Source organism: Danio rerio, chromosome 3 (genome assembly GCF_049306965.1).
Source record: "Danio rerio strain Tuebingen ecotype United States chromosome 3, GRCz12tu, whole genome shotgun sequence".
NCBI lineage: Eukaryota > Metazoa > Chordata > Actinopteri > Cypriniformes > Danionidae > Danio > Danio rerio.
In genome coordinates, this window is record NC_133178.1 from 65,982,455 (window position 1) to 66,005,000 (window position 22,546).

At 39.1% G+C, this 22,546-nt stretch overlaps 1 protein-coding gene across 1 annotated transcript; it reads right to left on the reverse strand.

Annotated features, from left to right (window-relative positions):
- Positions 1-126: 126 nt before the first annotated feature.
- cacng4b (calcium channel, voltage-dependent, gamma subunit 4b) lies at positions 127-21,557 on the reverse strand. The gene is made up of 4 exons (NM_001328103.1): positions 21,148-21,557; positions 5,404-5,487; positions 5,185-5,325; positions 127-2,211 (listed from the first exon to the last, which is right to left on the reverse strand). The coding sequence occupies exons 1-4, from the start codon at positions 21,368-21,370 to the stop codon at positions 1,691-1,693; spliced, it is 969 nt and encodes a 322-aa protein (NP_001315032.1). The 5' UTR covers positions 21,371-21,557; the 3' UTR covers positions 127-1,690.
- Between the last annotated feature and the right edge of the window lie 989 nt (positions 21,558-22,546).

The window sequence follows — 22,546 nt, forward strand, 5'->3', positions numbered from 1 at the left end:
CAGGCTGGAAATGGCTGGAAACCAGCATAGAAATGGCCAAAACCCCACTAAAACCAGCCTGGTCGACCAGCTAAAACCAGCCAACCAGCCTAGGCTGGTTTAAGCTGTTTTTTTTCAGTAGGGATACCTTAATTAAACACACAACAACCATCTTATCAAGGCCCTCAGACTTACATAAACCTCAAGGCAAGTGTTAGAGAAGCTAGTTGAAGGTAATATTTGCAGGGCAGTGTCTCCTCAAGCAGGATTGGCCACTCGATTTTAGAAATTAAAGTAAAATTTTACTGGCCATAAATCGTATGTATGCAAGGGGTTAATTCTTGACATTTATGTAAATTCCAAACATGAACATTATCTCATATCTAATTTGCATATATTTAAATTTTTCTCTATGGGCAACAATAGCAAAACTCATTGCAGTAAATATTTGGGATCTTTTTCCTTTGTGTGGTTGAAGGGGGGAACCTGAATCTCGGGTCACAGGCAGGTCTATTGTAGAGCTCTCACACACACACCCATGCACACACTCATTCACCCCTATGGTCAATTTGGCATCATCAACCCACTTGTGTCACTTGTTTCTGGATAGTGGGAGGTGCAGAGAACACAAAGGGAACCCACGCACACACAGGGAAAACATGCTCGAACTAAGGACCTTCTTGCTATGAGGCAGCACTGCTTCCCACTGAGTCATCGTGCTGCCCATGAGTCATCAGTGCATGTGAAGCCTTCATAATCCTGCACTGTATTTGGATTCTTTTGAAAAATGCATCTGAAACATTTTTCCCTTTTGACCGATCACCATGTTTCACCCACTGGTCTGGCATGACTCATTCTCTATCCACAACGTCACGGCTTACATTTCCAATCATAAATATGTTGCACATCAAAAGTAAAATGGGTTGTAGGTGTAATTCTGTGCTCACTGTAAACAGTAAGACTTCCTTGGACAAGTTTTGCTGATGAAGTCGTCCAGCAGATAGAAAAGAAGCACCTGACCAGCTATGACAATCCAATCTTGTCTTTTCAGCAGGGTGTTTATATACAATAAGTAGTCGTAACATCCTAAACTAGAATGCACCAGTGATTATTTAGTGATACTTCTAGTCGTACAACAACAAAAATAATAGAGATTTGAGATTTGCACTGTGTTGCAAAGTGGCTCCAGATCAAGTCTGAGCAGTTGGCACTGCCAAGATGATAGGCACACTGAATAGGGATAGACAACTGTGGCTACAAACATATGATACAAACAAACAAGGGTGTTCAGTATTCAACTCCGGTCAGCGCTGAACACACAACGACGGGAAGGCTTCAGCTGTGAGCCTGCATTAGCACCATCTCAAAGTGTGAGAGTCATTATCATATTGGTATACACCGAGAATATGCCACTGTATTGACCAAGGGAATGGATTGGCTTACTTAAAACTCTCAATATCCATCCGTTTTACATTTGCGTGTCTTGCCCTTTGATAAGAGATGTGCGCTTCTGAGAGATCGTGTGGAGAAACACAAGAGTAGTTGTTGAAAGTGGAGATTAAATCTTTCCTTCTGAACACAGTGGCTCTCTTTCACCAATGAGAGACGTCATTGATCATCAATGGGTATCCCCTTCGTTGGCGTCTGCCACTTATCCCCAATGGCTATCCAATTAATATGGCCTTTATCTCTTCCGTTCCATTGAGTACCCTCATACAGGTGTTGTCCTCCTGTTGGCACCATCATTAAGGTCTTTAGGAAAGCAGTTGTGCACTTGGAGGAATCCAGAATCATGATCTGGACTGTAAGAACTATCCGTGCCTGATTTGAGAGGGTCTCTCGTCAGTGTGTACATGTTGATCTCTCCTACAGGCACCGAGCTAATCATTTTCATGCCCACAGGCGACGCCTCGCGGGATGCTTCTGTGGAGCGCGAACTGGACCGCGAGTGCCGTCGACGATAGCGAAAGCTGGGCATGCGGGAGTATGGCGAAGAGGAGGAGGTAGACTTGATGAACTCACGTCGTGCTTTAAACCTCACTTCTTTATTCTTCTCGATGTAGATGTTGACTGCCAGAACGGCCACCGCCTCGGCCACAATGAAAGAGAGCGCTCCAAAGTAGAACGACCAACCATAGTTATACTGATTCTTCTTGTCCTCGTCTCTTTTGTCGCTGGGGTCGCCGGCATTGCTGGAGATGTAGACAATTATACCGATGATGTTGCTCAAACCTGCCAGACACAAAACAAGCAAATGTCTTGATAAGTAACATAAGTTTTATTTAATTTGTCATTTGATATAACAAGGTACATATAAATGTGGATTAAGTGAAGTTTCATCGTAGATCACGTGCTTATGATTGCTTGCAGCCGGCTCCGCATTATTCAATTTATGATTCACCAATCAGACGATTCTAAAACCACTATAATTACCATAAGTTCCATATAACAGCCATCTTCATTTTGAAGAATCCCCACTTCCACCTCACTCCTCCTCCTTCCCTAGATGGGTGGCACAGTGGCCCAGTAGTTAGCACTGTTGCCTCACAGCAAGAACGTCACTGGTTCTAGTCGTTACCAATCCAGTCAACGATTCTGTGCAGAGTTTATTCGTTCTTCCAATGCTCACGTGGGTTTCCCACGGGTTCCCCAGTTTCCTCCCACCATCCAAAATCATGCAACTTAAGTTAATTGACTAATCCAAATCAGCACCATAGACATGCTCCTAGTCAGTAGTTTTCTCTTAAGAGCGATCACTATCTGTCCATTAGCTACTACAGCAGGGGAGTTCTCGAGATCTACCTGAGCTCAAACTCCCCTCTCGCCTTGCAAACGAGAGAGAGCCCTGGGTTCGAGGATCTTATGAGCTCAGGGCTTTCTTCCAAACAAGCTTTAATAATCAATCATCAGCTAAGTGTGAACTCTTGAAAAATAACAAATAAACTACCAAGAATAGTACATGCGACTGCCAGAAATGTCAACCAGACCTGCGTAGCGCATAATGTGAAAAATGTGTGTGTGGGGGGGTTATGCCAGGTAAGGTAGTACTTATGATCGCACAAAGTGAAGAGCGGGGGAGGGTGGTCCATATGATGGCGAGAAGGTGAGTGACTTATTTGAAGGCTGAGGTGAGTTATGATTGCGTGAACGGAAGACCGGGGGGTGGGGGTGGTGTCAGGGTTACCACGCGGGGCCCCCTATCACACGGGGCCCCCATCCCATCACTCTGAGGCAATGTGCAAAACTTCAAGTATCAGTGTGCCCCTCAAAACCAAGGGAATGAGGTTTATTTGCTTAATTCTGTTTCACTCACCATCTTTAAACCTCATTTACACCCGGGTCACGGCACCAAATATTATGGTCCCATCACTCTGAGTGATAATGAACAAGCACCAGCCAGCATGAGAGACAATCTGCAAAACTTCTAGTATCAGTGTGCCCCTCAAAACCAAGGGAATGAGGTTTATTTGCTTAATTCTGTTTCACTCACCGTCTTTAAACCTCATTGACACCCGGGTCACGGCACCAAATATTATGGTCCCATCACTCTGAGTGATAATGAATAAGCACCAGCCAGCATGAGTGGCAATGTGCAAAACTTCTAGTATCAGTGTGCCCCTCAAAACCAAGGGAATGAGGTTTATTTGCTTAATTCTGTTTCACTCACTCTATTTTAGTCTCACTCCCATCCGGGTCACGGCACCAAATATACTATTTCCATCACTCTGAATGTTTCTGAACAAGCACCAGCCAGCATGAGAGACAATCTGCAAAACGTCTAGTGTAAGTGTGCCCCTCAAAACCAAGGGAATGGGGTTTACTTGCTTAATTCTGTTTCACTCACCATCTTTAAACCTCATTGACATCCGGGTCACGGCACCAACTATAATATTTCCATCACTCTGAGTGGTACTGAACAAGCACCAGTCAGCATTAAAGGCTATGTTCAAAACATCTAGTATCACTGTGCCTCTCCAAACTAGGACAATACGCTTTACTTGCTTGGTTTCACTCACCCTCTTTAAACCTCACTCCCATCCAGTCACCAGTGTAACTGTTCCAGTTTGTACCACGACAAGTGTGATTCAAACCATCATCGGTGAAAATGCCAGCAAGCATGCCTTAATGCCTGGGGAGTGAGGTGTTCCTCCATAACTCTTCTAGCTAGCTTCCAAAACATTAACATGGCTTCATTAGCCACTTCCCTGTAGGAAAATATACCATATGCTGCACATTTCTAATGGGATGATTGGGAATGGGTAGCTTTTTCTAACTATTATAACCTCCTTTGTTTATTGTGTGGATTTTGACCTTTCTAATATGACAGACATGCTGATGTGTTGTTGTAATTGGCAACAGCTGGTATTACAGCATCTAGGGAGTGAGTGACGTGCTGCTTTTACTCAAGTATTTTCCACAATCAGAGAGCCCATAGAGAGTGGGCCCTTTTAGCACAAGCCATATCAGCCCACTAAATTCACTTGCGTAACAGCTAACGAAAATTGGGCAGCCTTCGCCCCCTCAGTTCCAGTGTACCTGCCAGTAACATCATGGATGAGTTCGACTATCAGAGCAGGGATTAATATATTCCTGATATATTCAGCGAACAAACTGTACGGTCTGAAGTGGGTGGAAAATGCTTCTCTTACTTTGAGTTTTTGTCTTCTTTCTAGTCCAAATATCTAAAAAAAAATTCCTAAATCAAGGAATAATATGTCAAAATTAAGTGAGTTGTTCCTTTAAACAAGCTAAATAATACAACAGTGGGGCATAGACTAGAAAAAGGACAAAACTCTTAATTAAGAAAAACATTTCTGGGGTGTCCAAACTCGGTCCTGGAGAGTTTAGCTCCAACCCAAATCAAACACACTTGAACCAGCTAATTAAGGTCTTACTAGATATACTAGAACAGGGATCACCAAACTTGTTCTTGGAGGGTCGGTGTCCTGCAAATGTTAGCTCCAACCCTAATCAAACACACCTGAACAAGTCTTACTAGGTATACTTGAAACACCCAGACAGGTGTGTTAAGGCAAGTTGGAGCTAAACCCTGCAGGGCACCGGACCTCCAGGAACGAGATTGGTGACCCCTGTACTAGAAACTTTCTGGCAGGAGTGTTGAAGCTGGACACCAACCCTCCAGGACCGAGTTAGGACATCCCTGCTGTATAAGCATGTTAGCAGGTGTTCATTTGCGAGGTTTACCTGCTGCCACAAACAGAATCCCAGCGCTGAGCAATATGTTGTTTCTCTTGTTGTATATGCGTCCTATTCCAACACACAACCCGCCCAGCAACAGCAGGATGGTACTGAGGAGGGGGAACACGCTGGAGGCCCGCACAATACCTGTTCAGACACAAACACTGCTTTAACATTGAGATGTAGACATTAACACATAGTATGTCTAGAAAGGCAGTCACTCACGTAAGAGATACTCCGAGCTGTCTGTGTCATAATCATTATCATCTGGGAAATGATTGATTCGGTAGCAGCTTCCTTTGTTGAGACCTACAGAAATATGATTAGAGGTTTGAGTGAGGATTTGGAAATGTATGCAAATCACAAAGCGTAAGATCAGATGCAATTTAAGAAAAACACCCCGCGTTCGATGACTATTTGTTCTGTTTTGAAGCAGTAGGTGCATGTGAAAAATACACATAGAATTGTTTAGAAACAGATTTAAAGTTAAAGTCGACATGAAACAGAAGGTAAGATTGTCCTTTTTCCACTATACACTGGAAAACATCCTGGAAAAAAAAGTAGGGCGTTGCTCCATTTCATCCTTTGGGAATTAATTTGATTGTTGGAAAATGGGTGTTGCTAACAAAATGAAAGAAGATTGACAAATAGACTAAGTCATGCCCTAAAGGACTGAAAACCCCACCCTAAATTACTGAAAACGATGCACTAAATTGCTCTTGGCCCTAAATTACTGATGGCCCTGCCCTAAATTAATGAAAATTATGCCCTAAATTACTCTGGGCCCTAAATTACTGATAACTATGCCCTCAATTACGAATGGCCCCACCCAAAATTACTGATGGCTGTGCCCTAATGGAATGATAGCCCTGCCCTAAACTACTTATATCCCTGCCGTAAATTACTAATACACCTGCCCTAAATGACTGATAGCCCTGCCCTAAAGACCTGATGGCCCTGCCATACATGACTAAAGCCCTGCCCTAAAGGACTGATACCAACGCCCTAAATTACTTATGACGCTGACCAAAATGACTGATAGCCCCAACATAAATGACTGATTGTCCTGCCCCCTAAATGACTGATGGCTCCGCCCTAAATGACTGATAGCCCTGCCCTAAAGGTCAGATAGCCCTGCCCTGTTGAACTATTCCCCCGGCCAAAATGACTGATGGCTCCGCCCCAAAATGACTGATAGCCCTGCCCTAAAGGACAGATAGCCCTGCCCTGTTGAACTATTGCCCCGGCCTAAATGACTGATGGCTCCGCCCTAAATGACTGATAGCCCTTCCCTAAAGGACAAATAGCCCTGCCCTGTTAAACTAATTCCCCGGCCTAAATGACTGATCGCCCTGCCCTAAAAGACTGATAGCCCCACCTTAAAGGACTGATAGCCCGGCTCTAAATGACTGATAACCCTACTCTAAGTGATTGATAGCCCTGCCCTAAAGGAATAATAGCCCCGCCCAATTGAACTTATGCCCTGCCCTAAATAACCGATAGCCCTGCCCTTAAAGAACAGATAGCCCTACCTTAAATTACTGATGGCCCTGCCCTAAATGACTGATAGCTCCACCCTAAAAGACTGATAGCCCCGCCCCCTAAACGCCTGATGGCCATGCCCTAAAGAACTGATAGAGCAGCCCTACATTATTGATGGCCCCACTTTAAATGACTGATAGTCCCACACCCTAAAGGACTGATGACCCCGCTGTTAATTACTGATTGACCTGCCCTAAATGACTGATAACCCTACTCTAAGTTATTGATAGCCCTGCCCTAAAGGAATAATAGCCCTGCCCAATTGAACTTATGCCCTGCCCTAAAAAACCAATGGCTCCGCCCTAAAGGACTAATAGCCCTGCCCTAAAGAACTAATAGCCCTGCCTTAAATTACTGATGGCCCTGCCCAAAATGACTGAAAACCTTGCTTTAAAGGACTGATAGACCCGCCCCCTAAATGACTGATAGCCCTGCCCAAAATAACTGATAGTCACGCCCTAAATGACTATAGCCCCGCCTTGTTAAACTAATGCCCCGCCCTAAATTACTGATAGCCTTGCCCAAAAAGGCTGATAGTCCCACCGTGAATTACTGATAGCCCTGCCCTAAATAACTGATAGTCACGCCCTAAATGACTATAGCCCCGCCTTGTTAAACTAATGCCCCGCCCTAAATTACTGATAGCCTTGCCCAAAAAGGCTGATAGTCCCACCGTGAATTACTGATAGCCCTGCCCTAAATAACTGATAGTCACGCCCTAAATGACTATAGCCCCGCCTTGTTAAACTAATGCCCCGCCCTAAATTACTGATAGCCTTGCCCTAAAAGGCTGATAGTCCCACCGTGAATTACTGATAGCCCTGCCCTAAATAACTGATAGTCACGCCCTAAATGACTATAGCCCTGCCCTGTTAAACTAATGCCCAGCCCCCTAAATTACTGATAGCCTTGCCCTAAAAGGCTGATAGTCCCACCGTGAATTACTGATAGCCCTGCCCTAAATAACTGATAGTCACGCCCTAAATGACTATAGCCCCGCCCTGTTAAACTAATGCCCCGCCCTAAATTACTGATAGCCTTGCCCTAAAAGGCTGATAGTCCCACCGTGAATTACTGATAGCCCTGCCCTAAATAACTGATAGTCACGCCCTAAATGACTATAGCCCCGCCCTGTTAAACTAATGCCCCGCCCTAAATTACTGATAGCCTTGCCCTAAAAGGCTGATAGTCCCACCGTGAATTACTGATAGCCCTGCCCTAAATAACTGATAGTCACGCCCTAAATGACTATAGCCCCGCCCTGTTAAACTAATGCCCCGCCCTAAATTACTGATAGCCTTGCCCTAAAAGGCTGATAGTCCAACCGTGAATTACTGAAGCCCTGGCCTAAATGACTATAAAACAAGCACTACTATATACATAGAAAAATGAGAAGACTTAATTTAACAAAGCCCTTAAACAGGGCTTACAGCGATTTCTGGAAAATTACCAGCAAATTAGTTTCTGTGCAATATGTGAACAAAGGACAAGACTGGTAGAATTTCGAGACCATTGGCTAGTTTTTATTTTGTTAGCTGGCTTGAGACCCTGCCTTTTCTATTCTTTTGCATGGGAATATGGAGCACACTGAAAAAAAAAACAATTCACTGGATTTACTAAATATTTTTAAGGTAAGTGGTTAATAAACTAATTAAAATTAGTATTGTTCACCCTAATTTGTTTAAATTCAGTCTTATAAATTGTCCTTTTTCATTTAAAATTAAAATCAGACAGATTGAGAGCACTTCTTTTACGGGAGCATAACGATAACAAAATCATTTCCAAAAATTGATAGCACAGATTAATGATATGGCATAATAACCTTAAGCCAAATGTGTTCAACAGGTCTTAACATACATCAGAACGTGTCCCACAGCAAACGTCTCTGCCAGTCTCCAGGTGGAGTTTACTCCCTGTGACACCGCTTTTGTGTGGCCCAGCTTGCCATTAATTGGGTCTAGTGTTAAAAAAGGAGCAAATTAATTAGCATTAAATAGGTCTGAGAAAGTGGGCCATGTGGTTTCTAGTCTAGTCACTGTAAAAGAGGAAGAAAATAGAACCTTTACATACAATTTTCTAAATTTCAATAGTAAAACATTGTCACAGATCGTTATAGAAATAAACTCTTTTTTTTTTATAAAAACGAATTAATAATCTTATTTTTTTTAAAGAAATGTGATCAATTATATATATATATATATATATATATATATATATATTATGTATATTTATTTATATAACAGGTTCTTGAATCTGATTGGCTGATAGCCGTTTGATATTCTGCATTAACAGCACTCCTACAGCCTCTTCACTCTTGTGTATTCCTCCGCCCACATGGACAGACAGCAGATCAATAAGGTTACCTCCCGGGACACCAACAACAGGCGCTACGTCAAAATTACGCCCCTGCAAGAGCAAGCTCCTGATCGGTTAACATTGCGCAAATGTCCTCTGTAGTTTAGATTTTCCAACTTGAGCAATTCGTTCAACTGGCGCCACTTCATTTGCGCAAATCGCATCATTCACGCTTTCAGATTTAAAGGGCTAGCGTTGCACCAGACCCCCGTAAGTGGTTTCGTTTAAAAGTGTAGGATCTATATTTTATGCACACATGCATCACTTTGGTGTTTATTCTACTGTACAATAGTTATTCACACTTAAATACACAGTATTTTGGATACCCGAGCTGGGTAGTGAACATTGGTTCATTTTCATATTTTTTCATATGACACATGTACAAGTTATAGCTCAAATGAAAGCTCTTGCCGGTGCTCATACGGTTCTAGCGTTCTTTTTACTGAATTATATTCACATATCAAACAGTTGCCGAATGAATCGTGGTGTTTCCATGGCGCATAAGTGAAAACAATACATTTATGATCAATAAGCAGCCCCAGATAGCACAGACAGCTGTCATCTCTTACCTTATGCTGTGTGCTTCAGGGCCATTCTCCTCTGTTTTTGAGGTGATGTGCATAAGTAATCCTTTTATATGTCTGACGTGCTCCAAACACAGTGAATTATGTTTGATCAAACAAAAGAATAGTGAAATATGAAAACAATGATCGCTCCCTGTGGCTTGTACAGCACCTCTCATCAGTTGGAATACAATAACTTTTGCATAGATTATGGTGGAGACATTTTTCTTTTTTCCTATGATTACAGACATGTGCAGGAACCACCAACATTAATCACAGCACGCTAGACCACACAGAACCTAAAAGGTACACTTTCACATTTGAGTTTATAAAAAATATATATATAAAAAGCGCCTCTTTTTTAGGTGTTTATTATAACACAGACAACATATACAGATATGTAAACACTTTCAATAGTGTTAAAAATTTTTTTGCATTTACACCTCTGCATGTGGATTTGGGAAGCGTTTAAATTTGGGTAGGCAAAATCCAGGCGGAAATCCCAAAATAACAGCAGAGTTTAGCTGTAAAGTGAGTTTTTCATTAAAACAAGTAAAATAGGTTAAGCATGGGTTTATTCTTCTGTAAAAATAAAAAATAAGATTATTTATTATAAAATAAAAAATAAATTAAAATAAAAAATAAGATTATTTATTGTAAAATAAAAAATAATTAAAATAAATAAATTAAAAATATTATTTATTATAAAATAAAAAATAAAATAAATAAAATAAAAAATAAGATTATTTATTATAAAATAAAAAATAAATTAAAATAAATAAAATAAAAAATAAGATTATTTATTGTAAAATAAAAAATAAATTAAAATAATTAAAATAAAAAATAAGATTATTTATTATAAAAAAATAAATTAAAATGAATAAAATAAAAAATAAGATTATTTATCATAAAATAAAAAACTTATTAAAATAAATAAAATAAAAAATAAGATTATTTATTATAAAAAAAAAATTTATTAAAATAAATAAAATTAAAAATAATATTATTTATTATAAAATAAAAAATAAATTAAAATGAAAAATAAGATTATTTATTATAAAATAAAAAATAAATTAAAATAAATAAAATAAAAAATAAGATTATTCATTATAAAATAAAAAATAAATTAAAATAAATAAAATAAAAAATAAGATTATTTATTATAAAAAAATTAATTAAAATAAAAAATAATAAAAAATAATATTATTTATTATAAAATAAAAATAAATTAAAATGAATAAAATAAAAAATAATATAATTTATTATAAAATAAAAAATTTATTAAAATAAATAAAATAAAAAATAAGATTATTTATTATAAAATAAAAAAATTATTAAAATAGATAAAATTAAAAATAAGATTATTTATTATAAAATAAAAAATAAATTAAAATAAAAAATAAGATTATTTATTATAAAATAAAAAATAAATTAAAATAAATAAAATAAAAATAAGATTATTCATTATAAAATAAAAAATAAATTAAAAATAAATAAAATAAAAAATAATATTATTTTTTATAAAAAAATTAATTAAAATAAAAAAAATAAAAAATAATATTATTTATTATAAAATAAAAATAAATTAAAATAAATAAAATAAAAAATAAGATTATCTTACTCACCCAGTGGCAGATTATTTAGCATGTTTTAAAGAAAAACTCACTTAATTTGGACTTTATTTCTGAAAACAAGACATTATTTTGCACTCATCCAGAAAAGGCTTCTTGATTCAAGAGTGTTTAGATGTTTAGACTAAAAACTCTAAGAGTGTATGTATAGATCTGTGGAGCTGTGGATTTCCAGCGGGTGTTTATTGGCACAGTGACTGTAGCGCATCCACACTGATAAAGCCAGAATCAGACATCGGTCCCGCCTGAGCGCTGAGCATGTCTTCTCCATGGAAACCTCAGTCTGATCCCGCTGCTGATTTACATAAAGTCTCCCAGGATGCCTTTGACATCTTCATTGTGCTTTAATACAGCAGACGGGACTTTTCTCACCCAATGCTCAGCGCGCAGCAAATAATGCTTCCTTCCTGAGAGATTCTGTCTCGTTTCTAGTCTGAATATCATTCATTCATTTTTTTTTTGTCGGCTTAGTCCCTTTATCATCCCAGGGTCGCCACAGCGGAATGAACCGCCAACTTATCCAGCACGTTTTTACGCAGCGGATGCCCTTCCAGCCGCAACCCATCTCTGGTAAAGTCTGAATATCTGAAGATTCTTAAATCAAGAAGCATTTTCTAGACGAGTACAAAATATTGTCTTGTTTTAGAAATAATGAGTCAAAATAAAGTTTTAGAACTCGCTGTAACCAACTGTGTTGGGCTTTGATCCTAAATGTGGTGTTTTGGTGACTGTCGCTTTAAATGTAAATGAGACTGTGCTCTTTTCAGAAGAGGGCGGAGCTATGAATGTCAGTGTGTCAGCATAGTGGCAGATTCAAAGACAGACTGATGTCGTATGCTAATGAGGGAGAGATGAGCACTAGTGGGCGGGGCTTTCCCCCTCTGATGACATCATACAAAGGGAGAATGTCAATCAGAGTGTTTCTGCAGACTGCTTTGATCAAGTCTGATTATAAACAATAGAATTAATTCATGTTGACCATTAGAGGCTGGATGTATTCACACACTGCTGACACACAACCGGATTAAACCCCTTATAGAAGTGATTTCTGCATAATAGCTGCCCTTTAAGAGTTTGTAGATATTTGGACTTGAAACAGCACAGTGTGCGCGTTTGTGTGTATGTGTGTGTGTGTGCGTGTGTGTGTTTATGTGTGTTTGTGCTGAAGGTGAAGCTGGTTATGAGTGTGTTATTGAGTGTGGATGGAGGCGGAAGTCAAAGCTGCTGGTTAATTAGAGACTCGCTGGCCTTTCAGACGCTGCATTTAATTACAGATCTGTGGAGATCGCTAGAAAACTGACAACTCTACCCTTCCAGAAACACACACACACACATCTACCTATCTATCCATCTATCTATCTATCTATCTATCTATCTATCTATCTATCTATCTATCTATCTATCTATCTATCTATCTATCTATCTATCTATCTATCTATCTATCTATCTATCTGTCGGTCTATCTATCTGTCGGTCTATCTATCTATCTGTCTATCTATCTATCTATCTGTCTGTCTGTCTGTCTGTCTGTCCGTCCGTCCGTCCGTCCGTCCGTCCGTCCGTCCGTCCGTCCGTCCGTCCGTCCATCCATCCATCCATCCATCTATCTATCTATCTATCTATCTATCTATCTATCTATCTATCTATCCATCCATCCATCCATCCATCCATCCATCCATCCATCTATCTATCTGTCTATCTGTCTTTCTATATCTGTCTGTCCGTCCATCCATCCATCCGTCTATCTATCTATCTATCTATCTATCTATCTATCTATCTATCTATCTATCTATCTATCTATCTATCTATCTATCTATCTATCTATCTATCTATCTATCTATCTATCTATCTATCTATTTGTCTATCTATCTATCTATCTATCTATCTATCTATCCATCCATCCATCCATCCATCCATCCATCTATCTATCTGTCTATCTGTCTTTCTATATCTGTCTGTCCGTCCATCCATCCATCCATCCATCCATCCATCTATCTATCTATCTATCTATCTATCTATCTATCTATCTATCTATCTATCTATCCATCTATCCATCTATCCATCTATCTATCTATCTATCTATCTATCTATCCATCTATCTATCTATCTATCTATCTATCTATCTATCTATCTATCTATCACTCTGTCTGTCTGTTTCTGTCTGTCTGTCTCTGTCTGTCTGTCTGCTTCTATATGGACAATCTCTTCTTTATGGACAATCATAAGAAGCAACAGACTCATCTATTTTTAAACGCTGGCCACGTTACCATAGCGATTTCAGACAGATTGTTTCCAGGCAACAGGCTGCGATGCGATGAAGACATGAATGAAGTGGAGTTTATGAGGACAGTCTGATCGTCAGTCTGGCCATTCAAGAAACACACAACATCTTCACAACTGATGTGAGAGACACAATCACCGAACACACAATAGCTTTAATAACTCACGTCTAATAACTGATTTATTTTATCTTTGTCACGATGACAGCACATATTAGACTAGATATTTACTAGTATTCAGCTTAAAGGCCTAACCAGGTTAATTAGGGTAAAGTGAGGGTAATTAGGCAAGTCATTGTATAACAGTGGTTTGTTCTGGAGACAATCCAAAACTAATATTGCTGAAGGGGGCAATAATATTGACCTTAAAATGGCTTTAAAACTATTAAAAGCTGCTTTTATTCTAGCCGAAATAAAACAAATAAGACTAGAGGAAATACTGCAGACGAAAATCTGCTCACAAATATTTAAAAAGAATAAATATTGCTCAGGAGGGTGAATGGTTTTGCCCTCAACTCTATATACTTACAATCTTTATTTTGCTAGCACACATTGTTATACTTAAGGTCAACCTTTGTTTCCAAAAGAGTCACTTTGGCTCTTCAACCACCAAATAAAATGCATATTTGACTTGTTAAATAAATATAACACAGATTGGTAAAAGCACATGGACTTTTAGTTTGGGATAAGCCCACTCAGGCACTTTCTGTAAATTGTCATGCTATTACAAACCAAGCGGCAACATCCCGCACTCCCTCATGAAGCTAATATGGAACTAAGGGCCTACTCACACACTCAAAAAAATCAACTAGGCATGTATTGGATTTACAAAATAAACATTTGTCAGATTGAAAAGAACAAATCAAGTTTACGTATGTTAAATGATTAATTCATGTTATTTGAAACTGAATCAAGAAATAATCAAATGAATTTGATCAGAACATGTTGATTCAATTAGACTGAGACGCTTCAAATCGACAACTCTCACTCTGGAGAGTCACTTCGCGCATATCAGTAGGTGGCGGTAGTGCGTTCGGATGTCACCATACGAAAACAACAAGAAGAAGTATCACCGCGTGTTTTCATGTGATACAACAGCAAGCTTTTTGCTAATTCACATTTGTTAAATATTTAATACTAAAATATTGTCACGCAATGTTACTATTTGTTGGTTTGTTTTTATTAGACCAAGGTTTGCCTTACATATTCCCAATAAGATTAGTGTCCTAAAGCATAGTTTGGGAATTGGTTTTCCCAAGAGCTTGAATGTTATGCATGTTATGTACATGTTTTCTGTCCTTTTTGTGTTGAATTACTTAATTTTAAATCTTGCTTCATAGTATCGTCATTTAAAAAATGTAATTTAAACAACAATATTGAACAGGAAATTTACTAGCTGATTTAACGAGACATAATTTCGACATAAAATCGAGTAAATTAGAATCATTTTAATTAGAATAACACAATACAAACATTTTGAGTCAATTAGTTGCAAAGAAGTTAGACTGACATACTGAAACCATGTTTCATCTACAAATGTGCTTTGTGTTCATACAACATGTTCAAAGCAGTTCAGGTTTACTTGATTGGATTAGATGCATAAAGGGTGCCACGATCAAATCATGTTCATTCAACAATTTTTTTTTGAGTGCACTATGCCAACCCTGCCCAGGCCCGTTTCTCGGATCGTTTGAGAAGTGTGAGTGCCAGCCCTGGCCTGGTTGGAGGAGGTGGGCCTGAGGTGTTCACTTGGACTTTCAGTTTCAAGCTTTGGCGCATTTTGCACTCACACTACAAACGTACCACGCCACCACGCCAAAGCCCGACACTGAAAGCGAGACGTGACTTTTAAGGGGCTGTTTCATATGGATTTATTAATCATTCTTACTGTTTAGTGAACGCAAACTGCCGTAGCTTATTAAATGCGCAAACCCCTCACCGCACGACAGCTGCACCACAGCAAACCTCCTAATTCCTGCAGCACGAGGGCTTTATGATTGTTTATGAGCGCCAAAAGTGGCGGATCTGTTCGGTAAAATAACTGACTGTGTGTCACCACATCCCTAAGGACTAGGGTTGTAACGGTATGAATTTTTTACGGTATGATAATCGTCTAAAACAATACCACGGTTTGACGGTTTCGCGGTATACGGTATGTTACAAAAGTTACAAAATAATAGAACAGTGAAGCAAATTTGACTTTTTCCAAATAATATATTTTTAGTTACTATAAACAACACCACTTACAATGAACAAATAAAAATAAGAAAATAAGAAATAATGTGTCAAATTCCAAATAAAGTCCAAATAAACATGGTGCAAATCCTCAGTAAAAAATAGATATAAATATTTGCTATACTATAAATAGTTACATAACAAAACTAGATTCAATATGGAACATCCTTAGGTTTTATGTGCCAGCATGGATATGGTTGTCTGTGGATATGGATTTGGATATGGTTGTCTGTGGATATGGATTTGGATATGGTTGTATGCAATGCAGACAAACAGCTGCATCTTCATTTGTGTCTTTTGAAAACAGCAAGAGCAGCAGTTCGTCTTTGCTGTGTCACTGTTTTGTCATGTTTCTGTGCTGCTGTGCATGCAAAAGTACTTAGTATGAGAATTATTTCATGCAAAACTTTTTTTTTTTTGCGTTTTATTTAGCCGCGCATAAATGTATGCCTATCTCTCATTCTGTGTTGTTCAAAAAGCTTGTTGGTCCACAAACAAAAGCGAAACCTATGCTTATTGGTTGTGATATAGTGAGTTTGAACCGATCTGGGCATGGAGGAGGGACAATGCATCAATATATCATGTCTGGTTTGTCCGGAGACACAGTGACGAGCGTTTCTTTGTCAAATTAGCGTTGTCACATTTTGATAACGTAACCGCACTGATTCCGGAGCCTCTGAAGGCCCATTGAGTCCGCGAATGTTATGTGATACAGCACTGGAAAGCTGAGATTCTCTTCTTTATGCCAATCTTTGAATTGTATGAATCGGATCAGCGGATCAAAAGTTATTAAACATTTAAGAGCAATACTTATTTTTAGCCGCGGGCAGCTCTCTCGGTCTTTAAGGGTTAAAACCGTTGATATGCAATTGTTCATGGTATGATAATCGTCCACATTCAAATCGTGGTAAACCGTCATACCGGTATATTGTTACAACCTTACTAAGGACTGTTTGGCGAAATATTTGACTGCATGTCACTGCATATCAAACCGACTGACACGATATAACTAGAGAAATCTGCACTGTGCTGCTGAGTGAGGGAGCGCTTCTCACTGAACAGCGCAGCATTGATGACGTAAGCGTGCCGAGGCCCGATTGTGGTGTGAGTGCGGGCCGATGGGGGAGACGGGAGAGGGGACAAGCGTGCTTTGGCCTGGTTAGAGGCAACTGTACCTAGTGTGAGTACGGCCTAACAAACTGCAATTCATCTAAATTCCACTAGTCCTGGCTCCAAAATAGAGCAGATTTCTAATGAGCCCACTGTTAAAATGGCCGACTTCACAGCAGAAATAAGTTCTTTACAGCCTGCTATAAAAGACGGCTTTGGTGTATATAGCTCATATTTCCCTTCATGACAACTGTGAGGGGGTGAATTTTCTTATAAGTCATTCGTTTTGATAATAATAAGTCTGCCTAATTAAGGGCGTGGGCGTTTGACAGCTAGGTCTCGCTGGTCGCAGTCACGTCACCTCAGCTGATTCCGGCTGATTAGCTGCTGAACTCGGCTTATACATCGCATTTTTCTTTTGTTTTATGTGCCAGTGTGCAGTCATGTGACAAAACCCACATCTCTCATTGGCCAGATGTTATTGAACGTATTTCCTAAACTGCTTATCGATTGGTTAGAATTCACGTGCGGGAAAATGCCAATGAACTCCCGCAAGTGAACAAACCGGGAGAGACTACATTATGACTATGGTGCTACGACTGCGCTGGCTGATTGTATCCCTGCTCTTAGTATACTATATAGTTTGTATACTTCACTTTAGACAAACTATACATTTCGAGAATGAAGCGCGGAGGTGGCTAAAAAATAATGTTTGCAAATGAGCATCGCACGTCACTTCAGGAGGAGGCGGGAAGTGGATAGCGTGTGTCTTTGGACTGTGCAGTCGGAGGAAACCCACACCAACACGGGGAGAACATGCAAACTCCACACAGAAACGCCAACTAACCCAGCCGAGGCTCGAACCAGTGACCTTCTTGCAGTGAGGCGAAAGCACTACCTACTGCGCCACCACACCGCCTATAGGTGAATTGGGTATGCTAAAAACAAATTGACCGTAGTGTGTGTGTGTGTGTGTGTGTGAATGAGTGTGTATGGATGTTTCCCAGTGATGGGTTGCAGCTGGAAGGGTATATGCTATGTAAAACATATGCTGGATAAGTTGGCGGTTCATTCCTTTGTGGCGACCCCAGATTAATAAAGGGACTAAGCCGACAAGAAAATGAATGAATGAATATTTTAATCACAGCAAGAAGGTCGCTGGTTCGAGCCTCGGCTTAGCTGGCGTTTCCGTGTGGAGTTTGCATGTTCTCCCTGCATTCGTACGGTAGGCTAAATTGTCCGTAGTGTGTGAATGTGTGTGTGGATGTTTCCCAGAGATGGGTTGCGGCTGGAAGGGCATCCACTGCATAAAAGCTTGCTGGATAAGTTGGCGGTTCATTCCACTGTGGCGACCCCGGATTAATAAAGGGACTAAGCCGACAAGAGATGAATGAATATAGCGCATGTGTTTGGACTGTGGGGGAAACCGGAGCACCAGGAGGAAACCCACACCAACATGGGGAGAACATGCAAACTCCACACACAAATGCCAACTGGCCCAGCTGGGCGGTTGGTGGTTTATTCCGCTGTGGTAGCCCCGGACTAACAAAGAGACTAAGCCGAAAAGACAATGAATGAATGATGAATGAATGAATGAAGGTTTAAGTAGGGGTTTGGTTTAAAGGTTTTTTGGCTATATTTTGTTGTAGAGTCTGGTGTATCATGGTATATATATATATTTTTTCTTTATTTATTTATTTTTCTTTATTATAATTTGTGATGTAATATTATAGTTTATTTATGTATTTATATATTTTTTGTAATTTGATTTATAATATCAAAGCTATAGACTATATGTGAATGTGTATACGTATTCATGTGTATGTATATGTATATATGAACGATTGTGTATGTATACATATGCATGTATGTATATGTTGGCATATATGCGAGAGGAGATCATGTGATCCGGAAGTGTATAAAAAGGAGCACCTGATTGTGATAAACATTGTCTGATGAAGAGCCGGCGGCTCGAAACGTTACACGCTCTGTGTCAGCCTTTTTAATTTAATAAATTTGTATTTTTGGAGCCTTGGTGTTGCCGCCTTTGATTTACATTCCAGCTGGGACTCAAACCAGCAACCTTCTTGCTCTGAGGCCACAGTGCTAACCACTGAGCCACTCCAAAAAAATGTTAATAATAAATTATTGGCCATCTACATCTGTAGAAAATATTAATTAATATATATTTTTAAATTATATTAATTAATCTGTATGAATGTGGAAGCTGCATCAGACTTTTATTCAAGTAGGATGATCTAATGTTTACTGTACAAAAATTACTTCTAGCTGATGAAATGTGCACATTTTTAAAGTGTGACAGTAGTTACGATTAGCTAACAACTATGCCAAAGTTTCCCAAAAAGTCAAGTTTCCCAACATTCTCATCATTAAAACCACTAAAATACACTTTATCGATGTAAAATGTCAAAAGTAAACAGCGTCGTCAAATGCTAGAGTAATTTTTTTTAGTTGGTGCAAAAATTCAATTGTGACGACATAAAGAGCAAAAGCCTCCTACTTGGCAAAAGGCGGCACGAGTGAAGTAAGTTTCCCTCTTCTTTCCCTCATTCTCATCTTTAAAACCACAAAAACACATTTTATCCATGTAAAATATTAAAACTAAGCAGCATCGTCAAATGCTGAAGTCATTTTTCTAAGTTGATTCAATTGTGACGACGAAATAACGTCACGCTGACAGAGCAAGCTGAAGTATATCTGAGCTATATAAGCTACTAGGTAGGGCTCTAGAGTCTCACTCCTTCACTGATGAGAGTGTTTATTAATATCGGAGTCATTGAAACTGCCAATAAACTGCTCAGTATTTCTGCATTTCCTATTCATTTCAAATTAGCGATCATTTCTGACTAAACAACAACACATCTGTCGCTATTTAGCTTTTCTTTTTTAATCAAGTGCTCATTTTCAGTGATAGTATAGTCACATAAAGCTAACAATTGGCCGAAAAGTCACCAAGTTTCCCTATCAATTCTCATTTTAACACATTTCATAGCTCTAAAAATAACATTAACTAGATGGAAGCGTCAAACGCGCGCACTTCTGAAGCCTTCTACTTAACAAAAGGCGGCACAATAAAGTAAGTTTCCCTCTTTTTCCCTAGTTCTCATTTTTAAAACCAGAAAAACACATTTTATCCATGTAAAATGTTAAAACGAAACAGCAATGTCAAATGCTGAAGTAATTTTTTAAAGATGATTCAACGATTCAATTGTGACGACGAAATGACGTCACGCTGACGGAAGTATACTGAGCTGTATAGGCTACTTAGTGCTTTAGAGTCTCCTTCCCTGATGAGTGTTTATTAATATCTGAATAATTGAAACTCCCAATAAACCGCTCAGTATTTCCTGTTTATTTCAAATTAGCGATCAAACAACAACACGTCTGTCGCTAATTAGCTTTTTTTAATTAAGTGCACATTTCTTAGTGGCTGAAAAGTCATCAAGTTCCACAATAATTCTCATTTTTAACACATTTCAACACTGAAAATTACATAACTAGACAGAAGCGTCAAACGCGCGCACTTCTGAGTGCACTCGAACGCGCGTAAAGAACAAAAGCCTCCTACTTGACAAAATGAAGTAAGTTTGCCTCTTTTTTTTTCCTCATTCTCATCTTTAAAACCCACAAAAACACATTTTATCGATGTAAAATGTCAAAACTAAGCAGCATCGTCAAATGCTGAAGTAATTTTTAAAAGTTGACACGATTCAAATGTGACGACGAAATGACGTCACGCTGACGGAGCGGGCTGAAGTGAGCTGTATAGGCTACTACTTAGGGCTTTAGAGTCTCACTCGTTTACTAATGAGAGAGTGTCTATTAAAATCTAAATAATTGAAACTGCCATTAACTGCTCAGTATTTAGTGTTTATTTAAATGTATCGATCATTTCTGACTAAACAACAACACAGCTGTCGCTATTTAGCTTTTCTTTTTACTCTATGCTTTCAGCTTTTGATGAAACAAGTGCACAATCACATTTTCAGTGAGGAAGTAGTCACATAAAGCTAACAAGTGGCCGAATAGTAACCAAGTTTTCCTATTAATTCACATTTTTAACACATTTCGTTGCTCTAAAAATACACAAAATAGACGGAAGCGTCAAACGCGCGCACTTCTGACGCGCGTAAAGAACAAAAGCCTCCTACTTGACAAAAGGCGGCACAAAGCAAATAAGTTTTCCCTCATTTTTAAACAACTCTAAGGAATTATATGGAGCTCATATTGTACCCTCGATACAGCAGATCCTCCAGAGCCCGGAGTGCGTGAGATCCCCGCGGACTTTCTTGGGCTGCGTCTGCGTCTCGTCCGCGCTCGCGTTGGTCGCGTTACAGATGTACGCGCGTGAATACAGCCAGTAATCGGTCCCGATCGCGATGCTCATCAGACTGAAAGCCACAAAAGCTCCAACGGTGGCCAGCAACATCTGGATCCCTCGCTCACACCACGCCATGTCCACTCATAACAATCATAATCACAATGAAAACATCACCCGGAGCGCCGATAATCCACGCGTCATGATGCGTTCAGGAAACTTGAGCGCGTCTCCTCCACATGTTGCTGTTTATATAGCGAGCGTTTTTTTTGCGTTCGCTTTTTCACGCTCTTCTGGGAGTTTTGCACACCAATGCTTACAGTCAAATCTCTCTTTTGCAAAGTAAAACGCCTTTGAGTTGGGGTTGCGATGTTCAAACCACACCTTCAGCCACAGGAGCCAATGAGAAACACACATGGGCTGAGGAATAAGAGAAGGATGATGCAGATCTTCATCTTCTTCATGATGATGATGATGGGGGTTTCGTGCTTGAATTGCGATGCAGTCTATTAACACATATTGTTGACTATTTTTAAAACAGTTTAAGTTAGATATTAGTAATTATTCCTAAACATAATAATTAATTTCTAATAACTGGTTTCTCTTTGCCATGATGACAGCACATAATATTAGACTAGATATTCTTCAAGACACTAGTATTCAGCTTAAAGTGACATGTAAAGGCTTCACTAGGGTAATTAAGGTAAAGTTAGGGTAATTAGGCAAGTCACAACAGTGGTTTGTTCTGGAGACAATCCAACACTAATATTGGTGAAGGGAGCGAATAATATTGACCTTAAAATGGCTTTAAAATAATTACAAACTGCTTTTATTCTAGCCAAAATAAAACAAATAAGACTTTCTCCAGAAGAACAAAATATAGGAAATACTGTGAAAAACTCCTGAATCTGTTCAACATATTTTGGGAAATAATTAACAAAGAATACGGGCGAATGCACACTCACTGGCCACTTTATTTTATTTCGACTTGTTCAGATCATTCTCTGTAAACCCTAGAGATGGTTGTGCGTGAAAATCCCAGTAGATCAGCAGTTTCTGAAATACTCAGAGCAGCTCGTCTGGCACCAGCAACCATGCCATGTTTAAAGTCCCTTAAATCCCCTTTATTCCCCATTCTGATGCTCGCTTTGAACAGCAGCAGATCGTCTTGACCATGTCTACATGCCTAAATGCATTGAGCTGCTGCCATGCGATGTAGACATTTGCACTAACAAGCAGTTGGACAGGTGTACCTAATAAAGTGGCCGGTGAATCTATATTTCCATGAATCATCTTTATGTTGCATGTATAAAT

Coding starts and splice junctions, on each gene's coding strand:
- cacng4b (NM_001328103.1), bottom strand. CDS start 21,370: ATGGCGTGGTGTGAGCGAGGGATCCAGATGTTGCTGGCCACCGTTGGA. Junction 5,488..21,147: donor GAGGATCTGCTGTATCGAGG/GTACAATATGAG, acceptor ATATTTCTGTAG/GTCTCAACAAAGGAAGCTGC. Junction 5,326..5,403: donor CAGCTCGGAGTATCTCTTAC/GTGAGTGACTGC, acceptor GTGTCTGAACAG/GTATTGTGCGGGCCTCCAGC.